The sequence below is a fragment of the Anser anser genome, assembly GCF_964211835.1.
Source record: "Anser anser genome assembly, chromosome: 3".
NCBI classification, from domain to species: Eukaryota; Metazoa; Chordata; class Aves; order Anseriformes; family Anatidae; genus Anser; species Anser anser.
Genome location: NC_139722.1, coordinates 85,491,472 through 85,508,402, shown reverse-complemented (window position 1 = coordinate 85,508,402; position 16,931 = coordinate 85,491,472). Strand labels below are relative to the sequence as shown.

General features: G+C 38.7%; 1 protein-coding gene across 3 annotated transcripts in view; it reads left to right on the top strand.

Moving 5' to 3' along the window:
* SMYD3 (SET and MYND domain containing 3) overlaps positions 1-16,931 on the top strand; it is a 379,637-nt gene that overhangs the window by 14,971 nt on the left and 347,735 nt on the right. The window contains exon 1 of one of the 3 annotated variants that reach the window (XM_083830361.1): positions 14,056-14,090. The exons of the other annotated variants lie outside the window; for them this stretch is intronic. Coding sequence (XP_083686487.1) covers positions 14,071-14,090 — 20 coding nt within the window. The 5' untranslated portion in view covers positions 14,056-14,070. Of the gene's footprint in view, positions 1-14,055; positions 14,091-16,931 lie in introns of those variants that run through there. 3 annotated transcript variants of the gene reach the window in all.

The following is a 16,931-nucleotide window of genomic DNA, read 5'->3' as shown; positions in this document are numbered from 1 at the left end:
CTAATCACATCATCCTAGTCTGTGCTTTCCATCAGGTCTCTGCAGCAGAAACCTCCTCACCTGCCATCCTGCCCACCATGGAAGCAGATGGGGCTAGAAAACTTTCCTCAGCTTACAAACGTTTCTAGTCTTGTCCCAAAGTTTCAGTAGCTTTTAACTGCACGGGTATTGTGACTTCATCTTGTGATGGGTCCTTAATATTCATTTTAACTGGTGGAAGTAAATGACCACCAGTTTCACCCAGGCTTGTTCCTATAAAGTCAAGTTTGTCCTAGACATATAAACAAAACATTTGCTGCTGGGGATGCGACTTCCCAGTCAGGAAGAACAAAGCCTCTGTGGACTCACTCCTGCAAATGTCTGCTCTCAGGACTTGTAATGAAGACAGAGCAGAAAGTTGTTGTATGTTTTCTAGAGTTAGTAATTTCCCAAAATGCATTTTGTTCACTTTTGTTACATTTCTATGTGTATATCTGCTTCTTATGCCATAAAAAGTGGGAAAGATTTTAACTGGAAGAACAGTATGTTCTCCTAAGCTTACTTTATAGCTGAAATAGGAGACAGTTTTAATAGTCTAAATAATTTCTTCTTTTTTTTTTAGAAGTTGTTTTCAAACTGTTAGCTTAAATGGAAAAAGCAGTCTTGATTTTTATTTTACAGTTACTGATGATCTATTGAACGAATAAATATGGTGTGCGTTTGGTGGAACAAGCTTTATTATGGTGGTAAGGTGGCTGCTGGCACTGTGTACTACAATGTAATATGGTGGAGATAGGCCCTGAAACAGTTTGTAACTTGGTGAAATTTACTGTGAGGCTTGGTATGTGGTATGGTAATGGCTTCTATATCAGTATTTTCTGGGGAACCTTCCTCTAAAAATGTTGTAGTTATTGGAACAAGATTTACGACACTTAAACTATTTTTTCCTTGCTTCCCATTAGGCTTTTCATCTATTTTACATATGTGTATGTTCACAAAGGCTCATCAACAGAAAGTTGAATTTTGATTTATGTCTACAGTAAGCATAAATATTATATGCAATTGTGGTTTCTAACACTGTCCACGAGGAGCAATGCTTCCCAATTGTGCAGTGTAACTATTGTCCAGCCTCATTCAGCCGTGGCAAATGCTTGAAAGCAAATATCCATCCCTCCTTCTCCTCCTGCAGGAAGATTGCATGCATCTTCATTATACCCCAGGACAAGGGGAGATCAGAGCAGCTGCTCTTGCTGTGCTGTGTTTTACTCACATACCGAGTGAAGCTGTTCAGGCAGTGCTAAGGTAGGGTGTCCTGGGTGCTCTGTGCAGAGCTTTTTCTGGGTTACAGCCCCAAGTGCCACCAGGAGCTGCGTTCCCTTTTGGTTCTCATGCCCTGTGGCACTGCTGGTGCTTTGCCCCTGGTCACCTGGCAGCAACACTTGTGGGGTCAGAAGTGGAGCCTGTCCAGGGGCAAGGTGCTGCTTGCCTCAGGGGCTTGGCTTTTAGGGGGCCTGAGGCCGAAGTTATCCCTTAGGGAAAGCAGATGTGTGCTGGCTTGTCCTTTGACAAAGCTGTTGCTTCCCGGTGGCTGAGAAGTTGGTTGATGTCACCTTGCTGCAGGGAGCAGTTGTTCTGGTGAGCACAGGCAGCAGCCCAGTGGCGTGAGCATCCATGGGGATCAGCATGGTCTGAAGACAAAGGGAAGGGGAACGGTTGGGAGAGGCTATTTAAAGACAATCTTTTGGGTCCGGGTATACAATAAACTCATCTGAAACTAAATTAGGTTATTGGGAGGAGAAAATGTCGCCCCATGAAATATGACTGCTGATTTCTGTACTGACACGCAGATGGCAGCAGTCATGCCTTTATTTCCAAAAGACTTTTTGCATTGTTATCCAACACAAATGTTTTACTTCTGAGGAGAGGTTGACTTAGGTATGTTTTTAACCTGGGAGTATAGTCAACGAAAACTTCGGATGGCTGAAATAAAAATGCAAAGAGTAGGAAAACGTTGTTCTAATAAAAGGTCTCGGTGATAAACAAGAAAATGCTTAACAAATGTGATTTTTATTTTCAACCAATGCGTTTGGAGAAAACCTGACATATAACCTTGGTTTGCCTTTGGAGTTAGCCTAACATAAGAATTTTTCAGAAAGCCTAACCTTTTAGTCTACTAAAACCACTATTCGATTTTTCTTTTTTTCCCCAAAGTAACAATTTTTAGCTGCTTTTGTTTTTTTCCACTGCACTCACTTCAGTTGCTCAACGTTAAGGAGTCTAAAGAAGCATAGTAGTGAGCTCATTTTTTTTAATTGCATGCTCCAAGAAAAGTTTTTCAAAAATTATGCCTTCTTTATGGGTAGCCAAAAGATGGCAGTGAGCTGGTCAGATCCCCCAAGATGGTTTTTTTTTTTTTTTTTTGCAAGTAGGTACCCGTGCACTGCCAAGCTAAGGCTAAGTGTCAAATTTTTCAGATGGGTACACTTACATTCATCCTGGTACTACAACTTTTGGTAACAAACCTGTAAGATTTCTTTGTAAAGAAAAATGGTCTGCGAATATGTGGCTTCCTGCCCACTGCTGTATCTACATGAATGTGATTTTTTGATGCGTTCATTCCAAGTTCTAGATGTACCTGCTTTAGAGGAATGAGTTTGGATTCATAGAGCTGCAGTGACACAAGCCTGGTTGCAAGACCCATCCTGACTCAGCAGTAGGGATGGTGGCAATTTAGATATTTACATGCTCAGTGAGGTGCGTGGATTTTTCTGTAGTCTTGGGGAGATGGGTTGTTTTCTGGATACAACTACGGTGTAGCTAATGCAGGTACTTGGGGAGAGAGGTTGTGTTGGTTTAAAACAAAGCAGCACATGGGTTCTGTCATCAAGATAGTGGAGTCACTGTGTGTCATTGTCAGCTCAGGTAAAATTTGCAAGTTGAATACTTGCATTGCAGGCGCATCGTTCCTGTGGGTGAGACTTCTCAAAGTTTTCCCTTCAGGTTCTGCGTTGGCTTTTGAACTCCTCCAGAGTTTGTATGTTGGTATCTAGTTCATGTGTTCAAAATATCTTTGTCTTGGAAACCTGATTAAATTTGTGTGGCCTCAAATAGTTGGCAAAGCGCATTGAAACTAGAAAATGTTGAATGGTTTTGATAGTCTGCCTGCCTCTTGCAGTTAGTATTATTTTGTCCTGTTTTCCATAAGCATTCCTATGAACAGACCCATCCTGAGATCTAAAACCTTTGTCATAACCTCCTGAACTTTTAGTGTTCTTATGGGTTATTTTCAGCCGCTATTTTATTGCCACAAAAAATTGGATAGCTGATGTATTTTTTGCTTGTGTTGTCCCACGTACTGCAAGTGTGACATATGGCTTAATAATTTAATCTGCTTGTTTTCTGTGAACTTGTTCTGCTCATCATTTGACAACTATTTCCAGCAGATCTTGATCCAACTTCAATAATTATGAAAGTAGTTTCTATACTTAAAAATTATGGAAGTGGTTCCTATATTTAGAACTACTTGGATGCTTGGAGCCAAACTATAGAAATGCAGAAGCAAAATGATGATAATGGAAAAGAAATACTTGAAGTTTAATGTTTTTGCTGTACCGGTGTTCTCTCTCATGAGATGTCTTACGTTATTCTTGTAAAGATTTTTGGTTGCTTGTCAGTCTAAATGTCTTAAAATTTTGATCTGAACTGAATAGTGTTAAATATTTTTAGCTGAATGTTGTCCATTAACAGTGAGGAAATGCAAGAAGTATCATTGTGTCCTTGACTGGGGCTTCCAGTTCTCTGAAGAAGGGTTAGCCCATGACACATTTGATTGGTTTTGTTCCTATTACGGACATTAAAATCCTGTCAAACAGATGCTTTTTGTTCTAAGTGAACTTGAAATAAATAAATAAATAAAAATATTAGGATGACTGTATTTGCCTTCTGTTGTTTATAGTTTCTTCTGTGTGTGGATCCTGGTACTTTGCAAAAGGCCAATATGTAGGGAAAACTCTTTACTTTCACCTTTCCTTGTCCTTTTTTTTAAATTAGAGATTTAAAACTTCTTTTCTAATTTGTGATAGAATAGGATGCAGCTGACTTCGTTTTTTCTAAGTAGCCATCACATACCGTTATCTATTTTATATTGCATTGAGTTAGCCTAAAACAGAATGCCTATCCATAAATCAAGCTCTTTGTTCCTGATTATTGTGGGCAGTGTTGCAGGGACCGATTCTAATAGAATTTGCAGGGAAGAAGTCAATGTGTTTCTGCAGGGGTCATGGAGAATCCATAAACTCCCACGGGGCAGTTATTGAAGATGTATCTGCATGCAATAGAGCATAGCAGAGCTAAAGCCTTTTACTTAGTGCTTTTTGATGGAACAATTAATTTGACAGTGGTCACTGTGCACTTTACCCTTCTTAGATGGGCTTGGCTGTACAGTCTTAAGACACTTATAAGGTTCAAGGTGATTTGAAGATCACAAATAATTCTTCCAAAAAGCTAGTTGGGTATCAATCATGGGAAATTTTGGTAAGGAGGGTGGCCAAGGTGAGTTGGCTTTTTTTGAGAATTGACTGGAATTAGAAGCGTTGAGGTACTAACAGGCCAACTCCTCTTCTTACCCCTGCCATCAGAGTTCTTCCAAAGAGTGTTTATCAATATGGTGATAGTTGCTTTATATATATATACATATACATACATATATATATATATATAATATCTCCTTATAAAACATTACCTCAGCTAGGTTGAGTATTCAGTGCTTTTTACAGTGTGTCAGTGCACAGCTGATCAGCTATGGTCTGACCTGAAACACAGATGATTTTAGTGTCAAAGCTCATTTACTTTTTCACTGGTCACAGTACAGCAATCCTTGCTCCAAGAAACTCACCTGACTGTGTCATTTGTTACTCTATTACTGCCTTCATCCTGCGCTGTTGTAGCCAGTGAAAATCTTGTCAAAGACTTCAGTGGTACAAGGGAAGTCCATCACTGAACAAAAGGATGGTATTATACAGTGTAAGTTCTGTCTACTGCACTCAGAATTCATTATTGGTGTAAACTCTAGTTCTTGTTCACAGAAATCTATGGTTTTCCTCCTGTTATTTGCATAGTAAATGTAAATCCAGTATCCTTTAGCCAGTATTTTTACCTGCAGCTGTCAACTCACCTATTAAATATTTTCTACTAGAAAACATTGATGCATGAATGGTTTTGATATATGCATCCTAAGTACGCTTTCATAAATAGAGCTTTTGTTGTCTTAGAAAATATACTTGAACAGTTTTAACTGTAAATCAAGTATTTGGGAGCTTACTTGATCTCTTCAAGTCATTCAACTAAGAGTTGTCGTATTCTTAATTGCATAGGATGAGCAAATTCTAGGAGTTGAAGATATCCAAGAATGAGTAATTCCATCTTAAAAACATGCTTCTCTGGTACAGAAATGAATTTCAGCTGCTTTTTGGTTTATTTCTTTAAAAGAATTCCAGTTAAATATTATATAATGGTAGGATGCTTTATTCTGCCAGTTTGTCTGTTTGCAATTAGTTTGGGGTATGCTTACTATGTTGTTTTAATACTCCACAAATTAATTGTAATGATGTACTGTGTTTAGGATTTGTTTTTCTTGTGAGGATTCTAAAATATTTACATTTCCTCTTGATTTTTCAATGTCATTTCCTTTTCAAAGTCAGTGTCCCTGTTAAAAAAAATAATATATATATATATACATATATAAACGCCTTCTATAGCATGTAAATATGTTAATGAATTGGTAATCCATTAAGTTTTTATCCTTAGCTAAGGCTCTAATTTTTTTGGATATCTATTCTGAAGTATTCTACTGAGTCCAGGTCTCAGTTTTAGTTTTCTTCCCACGCACAGTTTTTTTGTTCTCTGATGGTTCTATTAAGTACATAATCTTTGCTTGAAAATAGTTGTAGCATGTTCTTTTACTGTCATAAAAACAATTGTCTTGGCACTACCTATCGTATATTAATCTGTTTAGTATTTTCATAGGATATATACTTTGGTTTAGGGTTATGTGTTTATATATACCCAGTTTTAGCAGATGACTGTCTATTTATTTTACTGGCAATGTCATTAATTGTTCAGAAGCCTTTTATCCCCAGATCCCATAGTTTCTCAGACAAACCTTGAGCATCCATTTGTAATTCTGTCTTGAACATTGCCAACACAAATTAGTCTTGCAAGCTCAGTTCATATTTTAGCTCAAGTTCATGAGTTTAACAAGAACGATTAATACCAAACTAATGTAGTAATCTGGATTTCTACCTTGGGTTTTTGAAGGCTTTGCAAACACAAACCTTGCAGTTTCCAAGTCAAGTAGATGACTGAATTTCTGCTGTCTCTGGGGCGAGACACTGCTGATGTCTACTTATCTCATGGGTTAGAATGAGGAATACAGAAAAATCATTTAAAAACTGTGTGTGTGTTGGAGGGGGATTGATCCATCAGTCCTTGGCATATTGTGCTGCTATAAAAAAAAAATTAAAAACAAAAAAGCCTCCACCAAATTTATAAATTAAGAGTTCAGTTATTAGCCTTGGTTTTCTATCTTCCATGAAAGGTCTCATCTTCAGCAATGCAACAACCTGTTATCGTGCTTGGAGTTTTTTTATCAAATTGGATGAAACAGTCACTTCACATAAAGTGCAAACACACGGTCCTGAATCAGCAGATTTTATGTCAGCATCCTAATATGTCGTTTCCCAGTTTAAAAAGGCTTAGTTGGGAAACACCTGCCAGGTCTGCTGCACACAAAATGCAGTATAAATGCAAGCTTTTCAGGTTTTGTTAAGGTTTCTCTCTGTGAAGAATTCCTGCAAAATGAAACATACAGTAGATGAACATTTCAAGCAGCAAAATGAGTGAAGTGTAGGGATTGTACCTGCAGAGCTGCAGAAGTGGTGGGTGCCTGAGCTGTCATGGGGGTGCAGCTCTGAGCTTGGGCATCTTGCAGTGTGTTGCTTCTGGGGTGACGGCAGGCAAGCCCAAATGGTGATGAACTGGGTGCAGTGTGCTCATGAGGCATGGGAGGAGACGGTGATGAGCAGCCAATAAGAGGTCAAAAATTGAGGCTAAGAAGAAAGAAAACCAGGGGAGGTTGTGTATATGGATGAAATTATATATATGTGCATGTACACACTTGAGAAACTTTTATTTTGCAGTCTTAATGAAAGTGAAGTTTTTACAGACCAGTATGTTTGTGACTGATTATTCTTCCCCATGCACTTTCTTGGCTCATTGGTTTGGGGCATGGATGACGCTAGAAACTACAGGAGGTTCATGTTTTTCAAATAGGTGCTGCTGGCATTTCACTTACTCTGCAAAGCATAGCGCTGCTGTTAATTTTAACAGTATTATTTAACTTGTGCTGAAAAGCAGTATTTCTGATCCATGTTAACAAAAACTCTAGTGCTCTTCCAGCTTTTGCCCATCACAATAAACCTTCGAAACCTTTGCTCTCTTCCTTTGCTAATAGGGAATAACATTTCTCATTTTCTTGTACCATACTCTGCAAAGTCTCATTCCATGGTTGTTGAACTGAAACAAATAGTCTGATTTTGCTCATGACCCATCGCTGAAGCTACAGTATGATGATTAAAGGCTCACATTTCTTGGCCATGGAGAAAATGAGATTTAACTGAAGACTTATAGTGATGTAAACATATACTTATGTTCCAGAAAATGCTAAAATAATAATTTTAGCTGGATAGTCAAGTGAAATCACATCATTTTATAACTCTTCACATTAGTTCAAACCTCACAGTGTCTATGCTGCTTTGAAGCTTCTTTCATACCGGTTGCAGTTTTTGAAATGGAAATGCGTCCGTTTGTTTGTTGTGGCCGGTCCAATTTGGCAGGAAAGTAGATAACAATCTCTCGTGACAAATACTATGGCTTTATAGCTCCTCCCTTTTTTTCAGTATTAGCTATTCAACTTTGTTTTAAGAAAAAAAGAAGCCGTGTCTAAGTGTATGGAAGCATGTTGTATGTTGAAATTCCCATGAGTTCATTAAAAATTGATTCCATAAATGGAAATAATAGCTTCAAATTTTTAAAAAGCACTTGGTTCTTTTTCATGTTAATGCGACATCATTATTTTATTTTGTGAAAAACAGGCCTAGAAATGGAGAAGGCATCACTCAAAAATACTTGGAATCTTTTATTAAAAATTGAACAAAATTAGCTCATGAGTTATTTGAATTCTGATGGTTACCGTACCCAAGTTTTATCTACTTTTTTCACATTTAGAAGATAATTTATTCCAAATACTTTTTTTTGCAAGTGAGAGCTGTGCTTAGTCTCCTAAATGAAGAGTAGTTTCTGGGAAACACTATATTATTCTGAATCTTCCATAGTTGGAATAACTATCTATTATGTGCTTGTCGACTACAGTCAGAAACATAACAGTACTAATACCAGATCTAGTCTGTGAGAAAGGGTTGCCATTTGCAGATATACCTAAGCATGTGCACACCTTCAAACGTATAAGTGCTGCTGAAATTTTCAGAATTAATCCCAGCGTTAACTGTCTTCCTAGTCAAGCTGTTATTTCTTAACAAGGAAAGCTGTCCTGAAGCTGGTGATGACTTCGAGTCCTAAAACGTACTTATGACTTCGGCCAATGTGTTTTAAAGACCCTTCTGTTGGAAATCAACAAATTTGGAAACCACGAAGGATGTAAAGCTTTTCCCTACCTGGCTAATTGGTATGTAGAATGGCTGGTGGGGACACTGGGGTGACTTAACCCTAGTGCTCTTGACTATTAAATTATAGGTACTTCTTCCCTGAAAATGTATAGGCATTATTATAGCTGTGTAGGCATTTCTTTTGACTCTTTTAAAATCCCCTTTAAATGGGAAAGGGAAACTGGGGTGACTAATCTTTGAAACTGAAGAAACATCTATTACACTTTTAGCCATAGGATGTCACCAGAGTACAGAGTACTGTGTGAGTAAGTGATGTAGGGTTGATTTATGGCTTTCTTTGGCTGTTTATTTTTGGAGTGTGAGAAAAGCAGTCCTGCAGAGCTTTCTCAGATCAGTCGTTGCAGCATCTTGACCAGTGCACTGTGGTTCTGACTGTTAGATTTGCAGTATTGCTCAAGACACAGGTTCGGGACCTAGTCCTGCTTCTGTAGGGGCATTCCCACTGGATGGAGTGGGGGCTGAAATGAACGAGAAGTAAACACATGCCAGTACATAGTACAGTGTTGGTATTTCTGTGCTATTGTTACAGTGGACTGTTTTTCAGAGGTCTTGGAAGCAACTTGTGTCTCTTCTGGAGTATGGTTTGATTATTTTGGGTGGTCCTGTGTAGAACTAGGAGTTGGACAGGTTGATCCCTGTGGGTGCTTCCAGCTCAGGATGCTCTATGAGGGGAGTCAGAAGGGAAGATGCATCTGTTTTCATCCAGAATCCGTTGGAGACAGGATTGAGGTGTGACATCAGGGATTTTATTTAAGCAGTTGATAGGAAGAAACTTTGTACAGTGCTCTCAGATCAAGTTGTTTGAATGTGGTCCCTCTGATACGAAGTGAAAATTACTGTAAGAAGTGTAAAATGGAAAATCGTTATAGTAGTGATTAAGTAAGAGTATTTGGTACTGTGCTATATATGTGAAAGTCCACTCTTTACAGGTATTTCCAAGCTACATTTTGTTTTGTTCTTGGCCAGAAATTATTGGCAGATAAAAAACATTTTGGGGCTGATGGGGAATCAAGTGAGACTTCTCCAAGCAAAAAAATCAAGTCCCCTTTTATCTAGAAAATGGGAAAGAAAATCTGAAACGGGAAAGTCATTGAAACATGAGGAAATTAGGGAAAAAATATGATTAGTGGCAAGAAAACAAATGTGTTAGGCTGGAGATAACAATGACAGGAAAGTGTCTGATGAAATACAGAAGATTTGAAGAAAAGTACATGTTCAAAAAAAGTTGGAAGGTGTGTATTTATGACAGTTTAAGAGACCCTTCGTTCAGCTCAACTACAAAAGTGGATAGGCAGATACTTGTAAGTTTGTTTAGTGTTTGTAGGTCTACTAAAAGTTATCTTTCCTCAGGTTTCGCTAGTGTCTCTCAGTGGTATGGAATTGCTTAGGAGAGCAAACAGCAGGTCCTGTCAGGAGTAGTCTGCGGTTCTGCCAGGCTGAGTTTAGACTTGGCATTAGAAGTGCTTTTGTCTGTGCAGAATTGCTGCCTGAGGAAAGCTTACAGAATGACAGAGAAGTTTGAGTAGGAAGGGACCCTAAAGATCACCTGGTTGCAACCCCCGCCATGGGCAGGGACACCTCCCACCAGACCAGGCTGCCCAAAGCCCCATCCAGCCTGGCCTTGAGCACTTCCAGGGATGGGGCAGCCACAGCTTCTCTGACGTATCTCTAGACGTATCAGTTCATATTTGGAAATGGAAAATCAAATAAGGGGAAGATGTAAAAAGCCTCTAAAAATGTGTCCTAGAAATGTAAATATGGGCAAGGAGAGAGAGATTCTTCCGTGAGAGAGTCAGAGAGGTTTAAATTTCACTGAATCATAGATCCATATGATCCAAGAGGCAAATACTAGCTGGAAGAAAATATTTACTATAATATATTTCAGAGTAACCACATTGTTTTTCTTGAATGTTGACCTATGGGCACTGTATTTGTCATTTTTATCAGGGAAAAAATGAAAGATGGGATGTTTTGTAATACTTGTGGCTGCATTGGATTGTAACCACACGATCAAGAAATGAGCCTTTAAAAGTATTGCTTGTGGCTTTTCTTTTGCATGTTTTCCAGTTGTACATACGACCTTTTGTTACTGTGAAATATAATCTTAGTTTTTGTCAGTTTTCGGCATTTTGATTTAATTAAAATTCCAAGGTGTAATGAAGGTACTGTGTGACTGAAGTTAATCAGTTTAAGCCTTAAATTGCTGAAGGCATGTTGCCATGCCATCTGCAGGCAAACACTGAAGATTGCCTTCGTTTGAGGGAAACAGTGTCAAAGTAGCTTTGTAGGGCAAGTAGGCTTCCAAAGCAATTTGAAACAGTTTGCCTTGTGCTCTCAAAGCTAAACTTTCTTGTGTTTATGTATCACTGCTCTCAGTTGGGGATAATCACTGTGTTTGCACACAACTATTGATTTTTGTTGTGATGGCATTTGTTTTATTCATCTTTCCCTTTGATAAACTGGATGCGCGTGTGTATGTGTATATATATGTATTTATATAAAAGGTAGAAGTTCTTTGATTTTAAAGCTAGTTTGTCTTCTAGAATAAAAAGGGGCTGTTTTGGGAGATACTGATTGCTTCTCCTGAATGATATCTTCAGGTAGAAGGATCAGAATGTGGCCTTGTACTACTGAAATTGCAACTTCTGGAGCTTTCTCTTTGCTTTTAGTAGACCTATTTTCCTGTACATTTTTTCTGTACGTCCTTGAATTGGTTAGGATTAGATGTAAAAATTCAGTGAAGAAGTAGGATTCCAAATACAGACTAAATTTCTTGCCTACTGAAGGTGTTAACTGTAAGATATTTGTTGGAAAGGGTTGTATCTGAAACACGTTATCAGGTACCAGCTCAACATCAAGTTGTATAATTTTCTTTTTTTGGTTATATCAGAATAAGCACTGTACTTCCAATAGCTGTGTTTTCAGGAAAGTACTTTTTTCTCCTCTGTAACAAAAGGAGAGTCTTCCACTTGTGACTCTAGATAACTTCTTTCAATTTCAGTGAAGAATCTTAGACCATTCTGTGAGTGTTGATACTTCACCCTTTTTTTAAAAGATGTAAAAATAACTTTTTCTTATCAAAAGTTAGCAATGCTACTACTGCGACATGAGCACAAAGACTAGCTTCTACATGACAGCAAATGAAAATCTACCCAATGGGATATCTCTTATTGTTGCTTCAGCTATGGCTACATCAAATCCCAAAAGAAGAAAAAAGCTAAATATCCAACATAAATCATATATGAAAACATGATTCTGGAACAAAGAAATGATTGTAGACTAAAACAGTTTTATTTCTAAAATATTTTTTAGAATTTTTGGACCAGGCGTTCTTCAGAAGAATCAAGTTGCAAGAAAAGAATTAAGGGAAATAATAGCAGATGCACAGAAGTAGACAAGGAATACCATCCAGAACACCCAGTTTGTTGAAGTAATATGACCCAGCATGTTTATCACCTACTTAGGGTATATGTTTAAGCCAAATAAAGGTAGCATATATGTAAAGATGACAGTTGTAAAATCTGAACAGAACCGAGGCTCATTTTAAGCTGAAGGGTGTTCTCTCCCCTCATCTGTCTGGATTCTGTTTTTTGTGTGTAGAAAGTATCCCAAATCATTTCAGGGTGTTAAATACAAGGTTGGCTGTAACAAGAATTACAGAAAATAGCAGAGAATGTTACCAGTTGAGGTGGCACGTGAGGCTTCAGAAGCCAAGACTTAAGCAGTGGGAAGATTACTTGGTATGCCAAATAAGCTGTATTTTTGTGTGTGTTACTAGGCGGTTTGCATGAGAGCACAGGTGTCTGAACTTTTGCCATAAGCCAAGTGCTTTGGTTATTCGTGTTTTCTCCCTTTTCTTTCCTGGGCAATGTAATACCACTTCTTTAGTGTGTTCAGGTGTAAAGTAGATGATCATTGTACTTGGAAATAAGTGTTTTTTTCATATATGAAAGGTCTCTCTTAGATTTCACTTGAATAGATGTCTGACAGTTAGTTGTGGTTACTATATTTTAATTTAAACATTGGGCATTCTCACTACCCCTTGAAAAGCTACTACTCCCTAGTGCTGCTCCTATGTTAAAATTAATTCACATGCTTTCCTAATGAAGTGTGCAAGTGGGGCATTTTATGGCATTTTTGTATGACTTGTAGGGCATGGATTTCAAAGAATTCTTACTCATAGTATGTGTGTAGGCTCCAGAGGTGGGAGGAGACCTCAGCAGCCTCATAAGTAGGGACCACAGGGCAGGTGAACTGGTGGCTTCTCATCCACCAGAGTGTCTATGACGGCAGAACAGGCCTGAGGCCATGGAGGGAAGGGGAAGCTGCATGAAGGTGGTGCCCTGGGCTTGGGTCACTGCCCTTATTGCTTGCCAAGGGCTTGGATTTGGGGTGTGCAGGCCATGGGAGTGTTATCCCCTGCCCAGGCCTTCCCCTGGCACCCTTTGTCATTGTCACCAGAGCCATGCTATTGGTTTTGGTGTGCTGGTGATGCCCCCATCATTGCTGGTGCCCATGCAGATGATCAGCTGTGCTGTACCATGGCATTACCTGTCTGCTGGGAGAGAGGGGAGGAAGGAAAGTGGTAACTGCACTGCATGTAACCCCGCTGCTCCCAGATCTACCAAGTTAAAAATGCTGTTTGTTATTAGCATCTTTATTTTTATTACTGGAAGACAAAAATGTACTAGTAGAATGATGAATGATGTGTTTGTTTATTGTGGGTATCGATTGCTTTCACTTTGTGATGGGTCTGAAATGCACGCACTTAGAAAATCCAAGTAGGCATCATGCACTTGATGCGTTCGACTGAATCAGAGGTCCAATAATTTGTTTAGGAAATTAGCTCTACATGACATGCATCTGAAAGAGCATCTCTTTTGCAACGTGTATTGTAGAGCAGGATTATTAACTGAAAAACAGTATCAACAACAAAAATGCAGCAGGAAATTTGCATGAGATTACCCTTTTGTCCTGCAAGCTGTGGAAGCATCAGAAGTGTGAATAAATTGTACACCAAGGAGTGGTGAGAGTAGCCTGGTAATCAAATGTTGTGTTACATCTAACACTTGTCTGGTGAGCGGGGGCTGAAAGTCAAGTGCCTGCAATCACCAGAGAAGTGTGGATGCATTTTCATTATAAATTAAGTAGCCTAATCGTGTTTGGTTGGGTTTCAGTGTTTTTTAATTATATTAGGCTCTTCCCCAGCAAACAAAAATAATACCATTCATTGGGGCCAGGTCGTTATCGGAGTGCTTTGATTAACTGTTCATTTGATGTTTTCAGAAGGGCAAGGTGTGGCACTGGTAGGGCCTCTGCAGCCTGACTCAGGTGGATCACATCAGCTGAGATGCCATCCATACCCTGGAGGTAACCTGATGTTATCTCTGGGTGATATTTACAAGTGATGGGAAATGCACAGCTGTATTTGACAGTGACTTTGTTTCAATGAAGTCTGTAACAGTTTTAGGTTGGAAATTAGGAGACATTACTTCTCAGAAAGAGCAGTCAGGCATTGGAAAGGGTTGCCCAAGGAGGTGGTGGCGTCATTGTCTCTGGGGGTGTTTAAGGAAAGGTTGGGCCTGGTGTTTAGGGACATGGTTTATTGGGTGACATTGGTAGTAGGGTGATGGTTGGACTAGATGATCTTGAAGGTCTTTTCCAACCTTAATGATTCCATGGTTCTAAAATACTGAGAACTACAGGAATAAACTAGGCAAATTACCCCAGTTTTTAAAGTGTTCCAGAACATATGAATCATGTATACATCAATTTTATTCTCAAATTCTTTTATTCAGGTTAAGTGTGTTAGATCATGTTCTTTTTCATTTAAAATGTTATGTTGCAAGACCCATGGATGCTCTAAGATCTTTATTTTAGTCTACAAGGGAGGACAGGATTGGGGGTGGGGAAAAGCAACAATTTTATCAGTAGTTGCAGCATTTAAGTCTGTGTCATCCTATGTCTGCTTGTCATTCAGAGAAACCCCAAAAGATGAATGGCTTGTTCATTTGTTATGTAGTGCCAGCAGGGAGCCACCTTATTCAAATAATCTGACTGGTAGTGTCAGTCTGGCAGAACTCCAAGTTTTGAGTGTTGGTCCCTAGATTTTTGTGTGTATTTGTTTGTTACTGCAGCATTGTGAACTCTATGGGAAAAAGGATACAAAGGATCTAATCCTGTAAAGTACTGAAACTCCAGCAGGTGCTGAAGGAGTTCGGTGCTTTGTGGCAACGGGTCCGCTAATTGTTTGACAAAACAAAGAGCAAGTAAGTGTTTGCGACTTCACATCAATGATCCCAGTAAATCCTGGCATCTCTTAGAGAAAGTATACCAAGGCAAGGCCTGTTTGCAGTTCATTAATGTTGTCAGACTTAGTCTTCTGATGGAAGGATGTGAAATCAGTAGGGGAGAGTTCTCCAGTACTTATGGACATTCATTCACTTAAGTTCTGGCTGCAGGAAGTTAGAATTACTCTGCTCCGGGAATCTGTGTTCTACTGGTTGATGCTCTGCCAGATGGGTACTTTAATGTGTATGTGACTGACATTGGAAATGCTGCGTTAGCTAAATCCTAACTTGTGTTTACACGGATAGTATTTAGAATAAAAAAGTCTGCCTTAAACGTTTTGCTCAGTCATTCTGCAGCAAACAGCAACAATTGAAGTCCGATGGAGTATGCTAGCATAGGTGTAAAATATTGAGTATGAAGAAGGTATCAAGAAAGAGTTTGGAAGATCCTTCATGCCCTTCTGTGATTCTGTAAAGCTACGTGAAGTAGAACTATAGAGAAAAGCAGAGGCAACCTGCAGAGTGGCAGTCTTGAAGGTTATGGCCATGCAGATGGACAGCTGAATATCAAACCAAAGCTCTTTTAATCTTGGTTGGTAGGCAGATTTTTTAGTGATAGCATTGCCAATGATGAATCTGATTTGGAAAGTTCGTTGGCAGAAAGGTAACAAAGCAAACTAAAATTCTCGTAGCATTGTCTTTCAGCAATTTGAAAGGTCTAGCTTCAGAAAAGTGTTGGTCTATGCTGTTAATTGGAAAACATCTAGAAAGAAGGTGCGAGTGGTATCTTAAAAATGATTCTTTTTGTCCCTGATGAAATATGCTGCTCAGTACTAAAAATGTGTATCAAAACTTGTCTTGGTGGGAATTAAGTTGTGTGTGTTGTTTGTGAGCATTTATTTATACCTGGACTGCTTCTGATATCCAAATCAATGAGCAGTTCCAAACAGCATTTCTATTCGTTTTCTGTTGTCTACAGTAATTTTTCTACTGCAGCGTATTTTTCCCCAAATAACTCTGTGCACTCCTAATCTGGAATGGTAAATACAGTCCTCTGTCATAGGCTGGCTAAAGGTCTGTCATTGCTCAACCTTGAAAATGAAGCAGCTGTCCCTGGCTGGCAAAATAAAGATTTCAGACTGGTTTCTATCTCTGAATTGCCCTCAGGGATTTTACTTTAAAATCAAAACCTATTATGCATGCACAAGGTTTTAGATTCGGTTTACAGGAATCTAAGAGTTGCTTGTTTTTTTATCAGTCTCCAGGACTCACTTTGCAGGTAGGAAGGTAAGGGAGGCGATAGCAAACATGCTTAAATATGAAGTATTTCTAAATTACATTTAAGCTGGTAGTTAACAGGAATACGTGAAGAATTTTGTGCAACAAAATAGTGATTCTCATACAGTAGGTATTAAAGATAGTTACATGATTCTAATGATCTGTACATTCAATTTTCTACAGGAAGCTGAGGGGGCGGGAGCATCAAAATCTGTCTTGTTTATACTGGTCTGAAATCTTTTTTTTACTTGAATCAAAAATATTTTCTGAAGACAGAAATTTTTGCTGACAAGTCAACCTCAGAATCAATGAAGTAATAATTAGTTGTCACAACTGCAGTTTCACAGTAAGGTCTTGTTTAAGACAGATAATGGCACTTGCTGCAAGACCCAAGGCCATTAACAAATATATTTTCTACCTGTTATGCTCAGCTCCAGTTATAATGTCTAGTTATATATCTATGAAATCAAACTCATTGGGATTGTAGCTGTATGGCACAAAAAAAGCATGTTTGATCTCCCTGCTGTGGATCCAAAGTGGCCCCAGGTATACTGAGTCCTATGTGTAAAGGATTGTGAAAATAGCTTTGTATTTAAGTGTGCTGTTTCTTCTCATGCTACAATGCGTTTTAGACTACTCTTCT